The sequence below is a fragment of the Penicillium macrosclerotiorum genome (assembly GCF_028827735.1).
Source record: "Penicillium macrosclerotiorum strain IBT 26536 chromosome Unknown utg000002l_segment0_segment0, whole genome shotgun sequence".
Classification (NCBI taxonomy): domain Eukaryota; kingdom Fungi; phylum Ascomycota; class Eurotiomycetes; order Eurotiales; family Aspergillaceae; genus Penicillium; species Penicillium macrosclerotiorum.
Genome location: NW_026643082.1, coordinates 1,493,384 through 1,505,503, shown reverse-complemented (window position 1 = coordinate 1,505,503; position 12,120 = coordinate 1,493,384). Strand labels below are relative to the sequence as shown.

General features: G+C 47.1%; 6 protein-coding genes across 6 annotated transcripts; 2 read left to right on the top strand and 4 right to left on the bottom strand.

The window, feature by feature from the left end:
* Positions 1 to 339: 339 nt before the first annotated feature.
* Positions 340 to 1,815, top strand: N7462_001688 (alpha-mannosyltransferase; the record flags this gene model as incomplete). The annotated part of the gene is made up of 1 exon (XM_057073414.1): positions 340 to 1,815. One exon carries the CDS (start codon positions 340 to 342, stop codon positions 1,813 to 1,815), a length of 1,476 nt encoding a protein of 491 aa, XP_056937055.1.
* A 985-nt stretch (positions 1,816 to 2,800) lies between these two features.
* Positions 2,801 to 3,031, bottom strand: N7462_001687 (uncharacterized protein; the record flags this gene model as incomplete). The annotated part of the gene is made up of 1 exon (XM_057073413.1): positions 2,801 to 3,031. The coding sequence occupies one exon, from the start codon at positions 3,029 to 3,031 to the stop codon at positions 2,801 to 2,803; it is 231 nt and encodes a 76-aa protein (XP_056937054.1).
* A 443-nt stretch (positions 3,032 to 3,474) lies between these two features.
* On the top strand, positions 3,475 to 5,491 carry N7462_001686 (uncharacterized protein; the record flags this gene model as incomplete). Its single annotated transcript, XM_057073412.1, has 2 exons — positions 3,475 to 4,215; positions 4,280 to 5,491. The coding sequence occupies 2 exons, from the start codon at positions 3,475 to 3,477 to the stop codon at positions 5,489 to 5,491; spliced, it is 1,953 nt and encodes a 650-aa protein (XP_056937053.1).
* A 103-nt stretch (positions 5,492 to 5,594) lies between these two features.
* N7462_001685 (uncharacterized protein) lies at positions 5,595 to 7,129 on the bottom strand (the record flags this gene model as incomplete). Its single annotated transcript, XM_057073411.1, has 4 exons — positions 5,595 to 6,302; positions 6,352 to 6,454; positions 6,516 to 6,988; positions 7,043 to 7,129. 4 exons carry the CDS (start codon positions 7,127 to 7,129, stop codon positions 5,595 to 5,597), a joined length of 1,371 nt encoding a protein of 456 aa, XP_056937052.1.
* Positions 7,130 to 8,478: 1,349 nt separating this feature from the next.
* Positions 8,479 to 9,696, bottom strand: N7462_001684 (FAD-dependent oxidoreductase; the record flags this gene model as incomplete). Its single annotated transcript, XM_057073410.1, has 1 exon — positions 8,479 to 9,696. The coding sequence occupies one exon, from the start codon at positions 9,694 to 9,696 to the stop codon at positions 8,479 to 8,481; it is 1,218 nt and encodes a 405-aa protein (XP_056937051.1).
* A 545-nt stretch (positions 9,697 to 10,241) lies between these two features.
* On the bottom strand, positions 10,242 to 11,822 carry N7462_001683 (putative FAD binding monooxygenase; the record flags this gene model as incomplete). The annotated part of the gene is made up of 1 exon (XM_057073409.1): positions 10,242 to 11,822. One exon carries the CDS (start codon positions 11,820 to 11,822, stop codon positions 10,242 to 10,244), a length of 1,581 nt encoding a protein of 526 aa, XP_056937050.1.
* Between the last annotated feature and the right edge of the window lie 298 nt (positions 11,823 to 12,120).

Sequence of the window (12,120 nt, the reverse complement as noted above, 5' to 3'; positions counted from 1 at the left end):
ATTTTCTAGGTATCTGTTTCATCTCTTATTGTAATCGAAAACGGGAAATGCTTCCGGCGCGGCTGCTCCCCCTCGATTCCCTTTTTGTCGTCGGGAGTCAAAATGACCGCTTCCGGCAGACCCCGGGAAATGCGGCCATGATGAGCAGCACATCAACGTGTAAGAGGAATGACCTTGGCTATACGCAAACATTGACTTTCAAACAAAACTTTGTTCTCTTTAATACTTAGGGTGGATATGACTTTTGACACCCCACGACTCAACAGGCAAATTCGACATTTTGATTTGTTGCTCCCTTGATACAAGCTTGTTTTGATCGATGCATTGCATTTCGCGACCATGAGTTTCGCAAGAGTGACACGTCGGAGTCGTGTCTTGAGTGCGCTAGCTCTTGCTGCTATCTCAATCTGGTACCTAGTTACAAGAGGCACAATTCAGCAAATTGAGTACCCCATTGGAGCATCCACAGACTTGCACCGGCTCTATCCACACAATACGACCGAACATGTCAACTTCTGGCGCCAGCTTCAACCACTCTTACTTGCTTATGAACCGCAATGCAAGCCCCCACGGAGACTTGGAAATGCACCAGCAAGTGGCTTCACGCCTAGGGACCCGATTTCTCGACCAGAACTTTTGAAAATGCCAGCACATGATGTGCTGAGGATGCGAAACGCCCACGACGACTTTGTGACAGCCATCAGAACGGATCCACCACAAATTTCGTATATTCCCGACACAAGAGGCCTGGTTACAACTGCTGGCGGCTCCTATTTACCGGTGCTGGTGATTTCATTACGAATGCTACGCCGCACGGGTTCGAAATTACCTATGGAGGTATTCTTAGCAACGCCTGATGAGTACGAGCAGACTATCTGTGACCAGGTTCTACCTGCCTTGAATGCAAAGTGCATTGTCATGTCGGAAATCATGAATGCTGTGCCTGGAGCAGCTAAGATTGAGAAATATCAATTAAAGCCGTTTGCCATGCTCTTCTCTTCATTTGAGGAGATATTGTTCCTGGATGCCGACGCATTTCCAATCGCCAAGCCCGAATCGCTTTTTGAGAATGAGCCATTCAAAAGCACGAAGATGTTAACATGGCCAGATTTCTGGGCATCGTCGGCTTCGCCGTACTATTATGAGATTTCATCACAGGCAGTCACGCCAATGGATTCTCGACAGTCAACCGAGTCAGGTGAAATGCTCATCTCGAAAAAAACCCATCTGCGAACTCTCCTTCTCTGTACCTATTATAACTTCTGGGGACCAACTCATTATTACCGTCTTTTGTCACAAGGCGCAGCAGGAGAGGGAGATAAGGAAACATTCATCACTGCGGCAGCCGCCCTCGGTGAGCCATTCTATCAAGTCAGCGAACCGATCTGTGCTATGGGACATCAAACAGAAGGCGGGCTTGCTGGGTCTGCTATGGTCCAGTTCAATCCAATGGAAGACTATAAGCTCACTCAAAAGGGGCAATGGCGTGTGAATGGGTCTGTGGCCCCAGCACCACACCCCTTCTTTATCCACGCCAACTTCCCGAAATTCAATCCTGCGACTGTGTTCTCGAAACAGGCAGTTAACCCTGCCTTCAATGACGATGGAACTTACACACGCGCATGGACTATTCCCGAGGATACAATCAAAGCATTCGGTTCTGATGTGGAAAAACAGTTCTGGGCCGAGATTCTATGGACCGGGTGCGAATTAGAGACCCAATTCGAAAGCTGGAAAAACCAAACTGGAATTTGCAGTGATGTAAAGAAATACTGGGACGCACAATTTGGACCAGAGAGCCCCTCCAGTGTATAATGCTCAACAATAATGAAAAAAAGTGTGAATGATGCATAATTTAGCTTGAGTTGAAATGAAATGTTCATTGCATGGTACTTTAGATAGCAATATGTTTGAGAATAGTATTTTGAGGACAATGCTCATTGTAAGCCATCCTTCAAGGCCCAGAGATCTCTGTCTGAAAACGATTTTTGGTGCATATGGACTCGGCCTGCGAAGTAGCGACGTCAAATGACCTCATAATTGTATGAGCGTCACGACATTCCCTGGGCTAGCACTGTGCCAGCCTTTCTCGCTGTGGCTTGAATGCCTTTCCCATTCGTGATGTACTGGTATGGGGGTTTGGGGGGGGGGGAAGGGGGTTTCCGGGTAAAGTGCCAGGGCAAGTATGCCTTTGGGGCAGCCGAGACTATGACGCAGATGCAAATCCCAGAGAGATCGCAGTCCCAATTCGAGGTAATGGTACTGACCCGGGGTAGTGAGCCGCACTTTCGGGTGTGGACGTTTGGACTGTTGATGTGACTACATGCTGACAGCGAATAAATTGTGTTTATAGATCTCAAGCCATCTACCACTAGTTTGTTAGTAATTTTAGAACTAGCTTATATAATGAGGCAAAGCGAGTAGTAGGCAGGCTATTCACGATTGATTCATTGTTCCCCCCGCCTTCTATCAAAACCCATCCGTACTTGAATCCTCAAAATTGCAAGATTTATGGAGGGTGAGTATTCCCGAAGGATCGGAGATGTGGAGGCACAAGAAGGATGCGAGGCTCCGTGACGCGGACTATCGCAATATCAAACATAGGCGTCCCAAACCTGCGCTAAAAGTCACTCCAAGAGATCAGAGATTACTCCGTACATACTACTGGAGGAGAAGCCACGTTGACCCCTGGTGCTGTTGGGCGGGATGGGGAACGATCGACTGGGCAGAAAAAGGAAAACGACCGCGTGGTCGGAGAATCAAGTAGATTGTCATGCGGATTGCTTAAATGGTATAGGTGTTAACTTATTAGTGTGGGCAGGTAAGCCTTGAGGGCCAGGCACTGGGTCGCCTTTGCCGGAAGCCAAGAAGAGCGGAGACCCAGCGCCATGCTCCGGCGCCGGAGCGAGTACGAGGACGAGATAACCAGCATGGCCCACCGGTGCGCCCCACAGGCGGGAAAAACCTCGCGACGATGACGAGGCACAAACGCAATTCCGCTCGTACTCAGCGAGGCGCGACCACGCGACATCTAGGATTGTCTCTCTCGAAGAACCAGATCTGAATCAGATCGGAGGTGATTTATCTTTCCAGACCCACCAACATTGTTTTGAGAAGTTGTTGCTTACAAAATAATAAGGCCTGTTTGATCATCTCTTGGAGTATTGCCGATGGCTCAAGTGGGTTCCTGGTCCACAACCCTGTCTGTGAGCGGAATTAGGGCCACCAGGATAACGATACTTCGACGAATACGTACGCAAGCAACGTTGATCCAAGATATATTCCCACCGATGACTGGCCTACGATGTTTTGTCCCCGCCCCCACTCGACCAGAAAGGGGCACGCTCGTGGCTCAGCCTTGAGGGCTGTCAATACATTTGACACGACTGTGTCTCGAGTTTTGCAGAATGTCGTCAGGAAAGACCCTGATCACCTCATATTTGAGCCCTGGTGCTTGCTCCAGAGGATCTCATCATGCCCTGTCTACTACTACTCTGGGCATGCACTGTCGCGCTCGCGCTCTGTCGAACCGCCAGCGGAGACTATGTCTCGACCGACTACGATACCTACAATGATGGCTCGCTTGGCCATAGACCGCATTTAGAATATCACTCCAGCCGCGAATTTTCCCCGATCCTGCAAGCCAACATATGGGATCGGGATTATATCTCCCCGTCGGGTTCCCATATCTTTCTTCGACACGATGGCAATGACACCTCGCCACTCTCATCTCCGCTCATCCTCGACGCCAGCGACCTGAGCGCGGTGTTCATGAACCGCACCTTCAAAAATGTCTTCGGTACTCGCATCCAGGAGAACTTCGGAAAGAAATACTTGACCTTTTGGGAAGGAGAGAAGGGCAATGGGATTGGAGATGGTTATGGGCTTGCCTACGATGAGAACTACCGCTTGGCCTATAAAGTGTGGGCACAGAACATCCAAGTGCACAGTGACCTGCATGAGTTCGCATTCACGGGTAATGGATCTGCTCTAGTTACAGGTGTGAATATGCTCCGACTGCGCGGGTCTGACTACAGGGAAGATTGGAATCTACCTCACCGGTTTGATGTCCTGGACGCTATTTTACAGGAAATTGACCTGGAAACGAACGAAGTGATCTTTGATTGGCGCGCTCTGGATCATATCAACCCTATGGAATCATCCGAGCCGAGAGGTAGCGGCTGGGATGCATACCACATGAATAGTATTGAAAAGGTAACAGCGATTTCATTCAACGATGGCAACCAAGGGAATTATCCTGACATTTCCATATATCTAGACACAAGCTGGCAATTATCTCGTCTCGATCCGTCATATTCATTCCATATTGCTCATCAACGGGAAGACGGGTGATATCATCTGGACCCTGGGCGGCGTGCATAATGACTTTGTCGAACTACCCCCAGCGGAAGGCCTCGAGGACAGTCAGCCCTTGTTGTCTATGCGCTGGCAACACCATGCGCGTTTCGTGCCCGGAACCAACGAGACCCAGATGACATTCTTCGACAATCACGTCAAAATCACCTCACATGAAGAGTGCATATCGGACTGTTCGCGTGGTCTTCACATTGCTATAAATGATGCAGCCTCGCCTCCGACGGTCCAGCTTTTGCAAGAATTTCATCACCCATCGCGGCTTCAGGCCCAGAGCCAGGGGAGTGTGCAACCTCTCTCGCCTACTGCCGATGACATCGGGAATGTCTTCATTGGCTGGGGCCGATGTCCCACATTTACTGAACATAACTCTTCGGGGGCCGTGGTCATGGACGTGCAGTTCTCTCCCTGGCACAGTCTTGAAATCCCCGATGCGCTCGACAACTACCGCGCCTATAAAATGAACTGGTCCGCAACACCATGGTGGCCACCAGCTATCGCACCGAGGCAGAACACAGACGGTGACTTAGTAGTCTACGTTAGTTGGAACGGTGCGACGGAAGTGGCGGAGTGGATTGTTCGGGGGGCAGTCGGCTATAAAGCCCACAATATAGGAAGCGTTCTGGCAAAGTCTCGGCGAACAGGCTTTGAAACAAAATTGACCATTGGACAGACGGTGTGGCGGTATTTGTGGGCAGAAGCTGTGGATAGCCATGGAAACGTCCTCGGCGTCACCGAAATCGTTGATCTGGATACCACAGAGCTGTCAGTCGCTTCAGACTTGTATAATACATCTGAAACGGCAATTTCTCCGCTGGAGAGGAAACCTAGCAAGGCGTCAGCTTCTAAGCTCTCGTCAACCCAAATAGCCCTGCTGGCTACTGGGCTTGGTGTACTTGTTCTGGGAATAATCGCTGCAGGCATTATCACATGGCGCCGCCGCAGTGACTATAATCACTTGGACGCGGAGGATTTCGATCTTGGGCTAGATGAGGATGATCACAGCGATAACGAAGGCGATGACACCGACTCATATAGCGCTGATCTAAATCCGCATATAAGAGGACACGAGGAGGACAGCCATGCCCTTCTCCCAAGGCAAGGAGAAAAAGGATAAGCTGTTAATTACAATATTATATTTGAATAATAATGCGCGACGAATAACCTATGGACAGCTCTTCTCTTTGCATAATTTCTCGTCCAATTCACTGCTACCTCGCCTATCTTACTAGGTCCGTCTGGTTTAAAATTTTCCACAGCCCAGAGTCTTCCAACCACTCGAGGAACATTTCATTTAAGCCTTGACGTATGAGCTCATCTCCCATGTAATACCTCCCTCCCTTCCAACTCTGACATCCGAGTGCGCCCTTAAGAGGTTTATTTAAGCGAATGAACTCTATTGAAACCTGTAAATCCATCCAGTATGCACTATCCGATCTCCAAGTCCGATTGTCATCGGCTAAAGTTGCAAGTGTCTCGAACTCGGGGAGTTTTTGCGCCTTTTTCCATATCACGGGGGCGGCATAATAAGTTGACCGGCCAAACTTTTGGACTATCTGCGATTCCAGTTCCGGCTCAACAATCTGCCTCGACGTGTGCTGCAAATAAGCAATCTGCTTGCTTATGAGGTCATCTAAACCTTGCCGGTCTGAAGCAAGTTTTGGTTGTTCTTCAATTCTTTTTATGAAATGAGAAATCTCATCTTTTGACTTTTGCAGTCGGTATTTGATCCATTCTGGGTATAATGCATCGAGATCGGCATATGGGCGGATATTCGTCATGAAGCTAGAATCGTACGTGGCTGGAACCTTAGATCGATACGATGTGATAGTCGATATGCGTTCCTTAACACCTTTTGCTCGAGCAGCTAGGTGTTCAACTTCTCCACCTTGGAGCACTACTGCGTGACCTATTTGGGGTCCTTCGATCTGCAGTGAGTTAATGCAAGATCGGTGTTTGTCAAAAAATTGATCCTACCCTCTGAGCTGTTCCATCTCCCCTTTTGATATAAGTTTCTCCTCCAATCATGCCATCAGTCTCACTCAACATTAAAACACAGACGTAGGGATACGAATCATAACTTATCGTATATTAGCACCAAATAATAAATCATATTACGGTTCCAGGAAACTTCAACTCACTGCCATGGAATTATAGCCGTATCATCTTTTAATGGGTCGTACATTCGATCCTCTAGGCTCAGTTCGATTTTTTGATTCGAAGGCTCGAATTGAAGGTTACTTTTCATTTCGGAGATAGTTAAACCATCAACCTGGATATTAGTGTGTCCGATTTCAGTTGGCATAATGACCTCTAATGGTAGCCCTGCAGCCCGAGAGACTGCGCTCAAGGTCTCGGGGTGTGTCCAGAAATCCCTGATGAACTTGGAGTGTTGCACTGCGTTGCGGAGAACCAGCGTCCCGGGAAATGGGGAGCTGGCACAATGATTGAGAACTTCTGGGTGAAACATTGCCCTACGATATGCTCTTACACCCTGCGCAGACAGTAGTGGGAAGGGAACAGTTCCTGCGATCGGAGAGGCCGTTTCACTTTGCGGCAAGAGAAGTTCTCTCATCGTAAAATGTTTCTGGGGGCAAACATAGTGGAGATGTATCTATTCAACTTGAGCTTTTGTCAAAATTTGGATATGCAACATCGTCAAACATACTGCGGGGTCGAAAAGATCCTCGGGCTGCTCCTGAGGCTTAGTTGTGCTACCAGAGAATAAGCCCTTGACGTCGTGATATGTGTTCATAGTGACGAGACTATGCGAAAAGCAAATATTCAGATCGGATTAATCTAGTCACTTAACATTTCAAGCTGGAAATTATAGGTTTTGAGCCTATATGAATAAATAATCATTTTATGTGGCCAGGAAGCGGGCCCGAAGCCTGTCGCCGCGCTTATCATCTTTCCTATCAAAGAAATTCTATCCCGAGGTATTTGTTTCAAGGATTCCATACCCGTTTTTGGTCACATTCCTCTCCAATAGCCATCACATCCTTAATCTACTCCTTTCCAAGATACATGATTGTATAAAATTTACCTCTTTTGATGATCCCAGGACTATTTTCGACGTCTATGATCTCTGCTGGAGTATTCGGTTTGTGCTGCCTGTACCTGCCAGTCTTGAAAGGGATAAGATTACTCGATTTTACTTAAAAATAACATGAATGAAGTTTAAAGGCTTATCTATCATAAAGATAAGAGCAGAAAGCCCGATTTACAGCAAACTATATTCCATGTCTGGAGAGGGATTACAAGGGAGATATTAGAAGAATGTATGGGCATGCCGTAATAGTATTGATATTACAGATATGTTCCATGTTAGGGTTGCTCATGCTTGGTTATTTTGAGTTGCACAACTGACCAACTATCTGCACGTGAAAAACGATATCTGCTGTTTGATGACGTCCTCGATACTGAATTGATCAATATCTACATGATACATTATTGTTATAAGCGCTTTTTATGAACGGGAAATTTGAAGTTTCAAACAAGCGAGACAAGAGGGATGATCCGGCTCACCTCAATGGGATAAGATTATCGAAAATTAAGCCAAACACCAAAATTGTACTAGAACTTCAGATTAATAGGCTTAAGGGCTGTACAAAGTGGAGACTCCTGAGGTGAGTCAGGTCGCACAAGTTTTCGCACACACCGTATGCACAAGCATTTATTTCCCTTCAGAGCTCCAAAAGCTATGGTTCCTAATGGAGGTAAGATTATTGCAATCATTCCAATGTTAACATTACATAACGGACATAAATGCATCAATTTGGTCATTATGTCTGCATTTTCTTCAAGAATCTAGTATGAAATTTAAAGAGTCATTCCTTCACTCAGCATCTTCATTTCATTTGGCTTGGTTACCAAAATCATCGAATATGACTTCGATTTCCAAAAAGCTCGGCCCGCAGCTAAGAGAAACGGAAAATGTCTGCCAATATCCCGAAGAAATTCAACATGTGAGGATAACAAATTGCGTTGGGCAGTGAAAAATAAAACCTGGAAGACAGAAGGCTACCGGAACAAAAAGAAAGTCGAACCCGTCATTCATAGAATACTGTTTCAGATCAGAAGATGTTATGTATGATTTTTTGATCATGCATTTGTCATGCTTGTAAGCCAATCTTCAACCATTTGATCAAAATTGGGGCTATATAGCCACGCTAGGTCAAATGGCTTGGTGTCCAAGTCATTGGGCATTGCTTTGGGACTCATTGGCATCCTGCGGGCATCTATTTGTGCATTGAGATCCAAGACTCGGTCAACACGCTCCTGTCGGCCCTTTTGCCAGATCTTTAAGCCAGGTTCCAGTGTATGCTCCTGACATTTGGCTAGAATCAAAGAGTATGTGTAGACATCCTCAAATGCCTGGTTGACACCCTGGCCAGCAGTCGGTGGAATTGCATGAGCTGCATCACCAAGAATAACAACGCGGGAATTTTTCGAGGTCCAGGTGTCCAGCTTGGGCACGACATAGAATGGCCAGAGGTTGATTTTATTCAGCGGGATGTTGGTCACCGAAGATTGCACTATTTCGGGGAAATCCTCAGCTCCCTCGCGCAGAAAATCGATGCACCACTGCTTATCGCTCATGAGTCTTCTCCATCCTTCGCGATCTAACTCGGCCGCACGTTTTTGTTTGCCGATTAGAACTTCAGATCCGTCTGCAAGCTGCTTGGCGATGACAAAGGCTCCATGTTGAGCATTCATGATAGTCAAAGGCATATTGTATGACTCGGTGGACTTGAGTTGGCTTGTTGGCACAGCAGCAGTCACGCCTATAGCGTTGGTGAATCGCGGTTCCAGGTCCGGATACAAGTACTTGCGGACGCACGAATGGATGCCATCCGCTCCAACCAGGCAACTGGCCCGACCAGCCGTACCGTCCTCAAAAGCCCAGGTCACTTCAGTGTCAGTTTCGGTCAAAATTCGAGTGAATTTCTTCCCATACTCAATCGGGATGCTCTGTGCTCTGACTTCGTCAAGAAGGGCGTCGATCAATTCGTATCTGTAGATTCGTAGCGCATCATATTCGTACTTTTTGCGGTCACCGAATTCGTACGAGTCGAGTGGTTTGTCAGTGTAAAAATGTAGACTGGTGAATTCAAATCCACGAGATTTGATTTTATTGTAGATGCCCACAACATCAAGGACACGCAGAGCGTTGGGAGAGAGCATGATAGCCCCGCCGATATCAAGAGAGGCTGAACGCGACTCGTATACGGTGCATGAGATAGACTGTCTGTGTAGAGCAAGGGCAAGAGTCAGGCCTGAAAGGCCCGCGCCAATGATCGCAATATGTTTTGATGCCATTTTAAAGCGATAATAAGATGGGAATTATGAGTGAAGCGCTTCGTCTGATTGAGTTATGATAGTGCGATAATATTCAAGCTGTGTTTGTGCTTGTAAAAAATATACATGACATCTCCGGGAAATAAATTTATATATAATCTTCTCCATCTCGTATTCATTGACTGGCTCAGCTGATCCTCCAGCCTGGTAAGCCATAGGTAGACGCAGAGAAGCCCAGCTTACTCCGGGTCCGAATACTCGGATCCGAACCCCGGCTCCGAAGACATCTCCGCGGAATTAGCGATGTGCACGTAGATTGGCTTAGACTTCAGGCTTTTGAATGTCTATAGAATCAAGATCTACCCAGAATAAATATTAGTTCTCATTTCTTCTGAAATTTCACGGAATCAAAAAAGCTTAAGACGAGTAATACTTTTTCGGTCTTCTCAGAGTCCTTATTTGAATGTGTTGCTTCACTTACTGAAATTCAAATGCTAAAAAAATTATGATAAAAGAAGAAGGGAGATAACAGAAGCTTAAAATACAGACTTGACCAACAGTTCTACTCAGGACACCAAACCGTGCAAGGTAAAGAAATCCTCTATCTTCGGTCCCAAGGGTGGACCTTCAAATATACCTGCAATATAGTGATCTGGCCGCAGCAAATAGGCAGCGTTACTCTTCAGCCCCATTTTCCTGAATTTCTCGTCCCAATCAAAGACAATCAACCGAGTGTTCCTTTCCTCGCACCAGGTTCCTAGTTCTGGGTCGTTGTCGCCATATACATGAACTTGCCAGCAAATTTCATGCAATGTGGAGAAGTTGTCGCATTTTTCAGTTTTAGCCCACGGCAGCCGGTCGCCAGGCTGAAGAGTATCAGAGCCATGAGTTGGCTGATTGAGAGGGCTATCTCTGTAGCAACATACAAGTTGGGAGCCACGGCGAAAAATTTCTTCACGCGCGGAAGGAAAACGGGTGATCAGAGGAGCAATATAAGGGATAACCCAAGCTCGTAAAATATGAGGCAGAATTCCCGGGCATGTGAGGATGGTAAAGCCACGGTCCGTCGCTCCAACAACTTTCAACGCAAAAGCACGGCGTTCGGGCTCGTAGGAGTCAAGAAGCTTGTCCTTAGCATCATCGGAAATAGAGGGGTATTTGATGGCCGTAGCAAGCTTCCATGCCAAGTTAATAGCATCCATAATGCCAGTGTTCATACCTTGACCGCCAACAGGACTATGAATGTGAGCCGCATCGCCGACGATGAATGCACGACCACTGCGGAATTTGTCTGCCACTCGATGATGACTGCGATAAGTTGAGAACCAATTGATCTTTTTGACTTGGAGCTTGCAGGCTTTTTGAATCTCAGGCAGGACATCCTCGAAAGATACTTCTGGATGAGGTTCCGACATGTCACTTTGCTGGTTACCATTTGTTTTTGGGGTTGTTGTCCCGATCAATCTGACGTGACGTTCGCCAACGTATGGTAGAATGAGGTTGAAAGTATCGTCGACAAAATTGAGATGAGCTTCGCCATTGAAAAAAGGGCTGTCCTGCTCTTCGGCCACAAGATCGGCAACATAAAAAAGGGGCATATATGTATCACCTTCGTAGTTTGCATCGATCCCACGTCGGACAGTGGAGTGTGCCCCATCACATCCAACGATGTATGTGGCCTCGCAGGTAGATTCGACTCCAGCCTCCTCACGGAAAAGTCTGGCTATGATACTGCTCCCGTTATCCACGAAACTTTCAAGCTTTGTGCGTCGCTCCACAAAGATGCCAAATGAATTTAATTTTCTTTCAAGCAGGCGTTCATGCTCATCTTGTGGAAGGCTGAGTAGGTAGGGATAAGGTGTCAACTCTTCGCCGAATTTTGTCAAAGGGATATGAGCGCGATGGGTACCATCAACCCATACATTAGTAGCTGGTAGCTTGTATCCTCGACTCAGCAGTTCGTCGGCCAGGTCAAGTTGCCGATACAGCTCCAGAATGCGCGCATGGACAACCAGCGCACGGGAGTTTGGCGCAGGGCCATCCGACAAGTCAACAATGCGTATTTTGACACCCTGAGTCTGGAGCCAGAGACCGAGAACGAGACCTGTTGGTCCTGCGCCAATAATCAAAACATCTGTTTCAGACATTTGGTACGTCAAGATTATGAAGATAGTAGAAGAGCAAGTTCGTCAATCACGACCCGATAAGATAATGCTTTTTGGTCTAGAAAAATGAAGAAAGTTGGCAATTCTCCAAGGATCAATATGAGCTTTTATAATTCAGTGCTAGGCAGTTGCGATCTGCAGTTGGATTATGCTTCATAGGCACCATGCCTGGCCTGTCCATCTCGTGTTCGGTCAGGCTAAGCCCGAGGCGCCGCGCCGCGCAAAATCGGGACACCGTTCGCCGATCGGGCCGAGCTCCTCCAACGTAAACAAGTTGCAC